The sequence below is a fragment of the Arachis ipaensis genome, chromosome B07 (assembly GCF_000816755.2).
Source record: "Arachis ipaensis cultivar K30076 chromosome B07, Araip1.1, whole genome shotgun sequence".
Classification (NCBI taxonomy): Eukaryota; Viridiplantae; Streptophyta; class Magnoliopsida; order Fabales; family Fabaceae; genus Arachis; species Arachis ipaensis.
Genome location: NC_029791.2, coordinates 25,418,430 through 25,420,733, shown reverse-complemented (window position 1 = coordinate 25,420,733; position 2,304 = coordinate 25,418,430). Strand labels below are relative to the sequence as shown.

Here is a 2,304-nt window from a genome sequence, read left to right as displayed (position 1 = left end):
CCTCTTATTTATATCTATAATTTTATTTATGTAACATCTATAATTATATATTTATTATATTAAAAATTATTTAATTTTTTTAGTAATAATTAAAAATATAAAATAAAAAACCTAATACAAAATGAAATAATTTTTTACTGTATTAGATTTTTGTATTATCTCTCAATAATTTTTTTCATAATGCATGTGATTTAATTTTTGAAATATGTTAATTTTCAAAAAATATTGCGATTTACTTTCAATTAATTAAAAAGCATACACTCACTGCGATTTATTAGTAAACAAGCAGGAGATAAATGTAAATAATGTTGAATTAGGAGATAGAGATAATTAGTTGATTTTTTAGTTTATGTAAGTGAAAAACTCTAAAATATCAAAAATGTATCAAAACTAAATTCAAATAAAAAGAGCAGGAAAAAAGAAAAAAAAAAAAAAGAAAGAGAGAGAGAGTAATGGATATAATTGTAGTATGTGGGGTTAGGGAGGGTACCGTGACAACAACGGTTTTGTCTTCGTTGAAGAGAGGTTGATCACCGGAAGCAGGATCAACTATGGCTAACCGTTGATGAGCCAAGTAACAGTCACCATGTTGGTGGAGCCCACTCCAGTCTGGCCCACGGTGCTTCAACCTGTTTCACTCACGTCACCGTCAACAATCATCATTCACAACTCTACTTTCTATTTATTTCTAGCATATTTCAGTTAATACTTAATATGCAAGTTCGTTATTATTTTAATTTCTATTTACTACATGTAAACAAAAACAAAATTACACAGATATTTAAACATGTTTAGTCATATAAGCAAATTTTTTATGCAATTCTATACTATTAGAATTCAGATTGAATAGGTCTACTTCAACTCCAAACTATTTCACAAAATTAAAATATCTTATAATATTTTTAGGTAGATGATCCAATAATATTTTTATAATATACTTTTTTTGATCCAAAAATAATTATTAAACTTTCGTCATAAACTTTTATTTAAAATGATATCTATTATTTAATAATTAATTTTGTAAACAATTTTACTTAAATTTTTTAAAGGCGAAAATTCAGATGTAGTTAACTTTACGTAAAGTTGATAGTTAAAAGCCATTAAATGATTTAACTAAATTTTTATTTAAGGGCTCTCAGTTATCAATTTTATATGAAGTTGACTGCACTTAAATTTCCACTTTTCTTAAAATATCAGAAGGATCTCTCTAAACTTTATAGTTGCTAAGCAGTTATAACTAGTAAGTACTTTTAATTATATGTTTCTCAATCGTCATTCCTTTTTGGATTTTTCCCATCAAATTTTTTACCAATTATTGAATTTCAATTTCGACCCCACATGTAACATGCCCACTTGTTTATCCTAATAATAGGTGACTACCTTAGAATATAGTAATTTCAATATTTCATGTTATTTTTCGTAGTTGCCCACTAATGTTATGTCCTTATTATAATTTGACACACAAACAAGGAATCCCAACATAAAGTGTAAATATAATTTCAACTCCTCAATAATGAACTCATATATTCCGTTAAAATATTTGATTGAGTAGACACCACCATGAAAGTTAAAGCTAGGAATTCAAGTGTATTATGTCACTCAATGTCCAATATATAATTAGTTCTCATATCACTATCCAATCCACCTCATAACAATATTAATATCACTGTAATGTTCACATAATTTTTTGTATATTTTGGTATTAAAATTTGCCACGGCCTACACATGAAAGTCACAGTCACAGAAGATATAGCACATGATGGAAACAAACAAAAGTTTCTGCTATACCTATCATCATCAGCAATTCAGTCTGTACTTAAAACCAAATACTTAGAACAAAGTTCCGGGAATCAAAAGTGCCAAATTCATACATATCATCATCTACTTCATTATTATCTCTATACGTGATAATATGATTAATTCTAGTAGATATATAATATATTGTCTCGTATAAGCAAAAGAATTTCAACTTTGATAGACTTTCTTAAAGAATTTTGATATCACCGCCAATATACATAAATTAAATATGAGAATATCCAAAATAAAACTTTAATTTTGACTTATTCCAATACAAAAAAAAGTTACAGTTATATATATAACTAAATAACTAATGCTATAGAATCAGTATAATTTGTTATTTTTAACTAATAATTAGTCAATAATATTTAAAAATATAGAGTAAAAATTAAACATAGAGTTAAACTCTTGAACTAAAGATATTGGACTACTAACTAAAAGTGATGGCCAATATAAACTAAAATTGTTGATCCTTGAGTTTTTCTCTTACTATATATAATAGAAATA

The 2,304-nt window shown here is 25.8% G+C and overlaps 1 protein-coding gene across 1 annotated transcript in view; it reads right to left on the bottom strand.

Annotated features, from left to right (window-relative positions):
• Positions 1–2,304, bottom strand: part of LOC107608886 (asparagine synthetase [glutamine-hydrolyzing] 1) — a 6,234-nt gene that overhangs the window by 3,262 nt on the left and 668 nt on the right. The window contains exon 3 of the mRNA XM_021107513.1: positions 491–629. Coding sequence (XP_020963172.1) covers positions 491–629 — 139 coding nt within the window. The remainder of the gene's footprint in view (positions 1–490; positions 630–2,304) is intronic.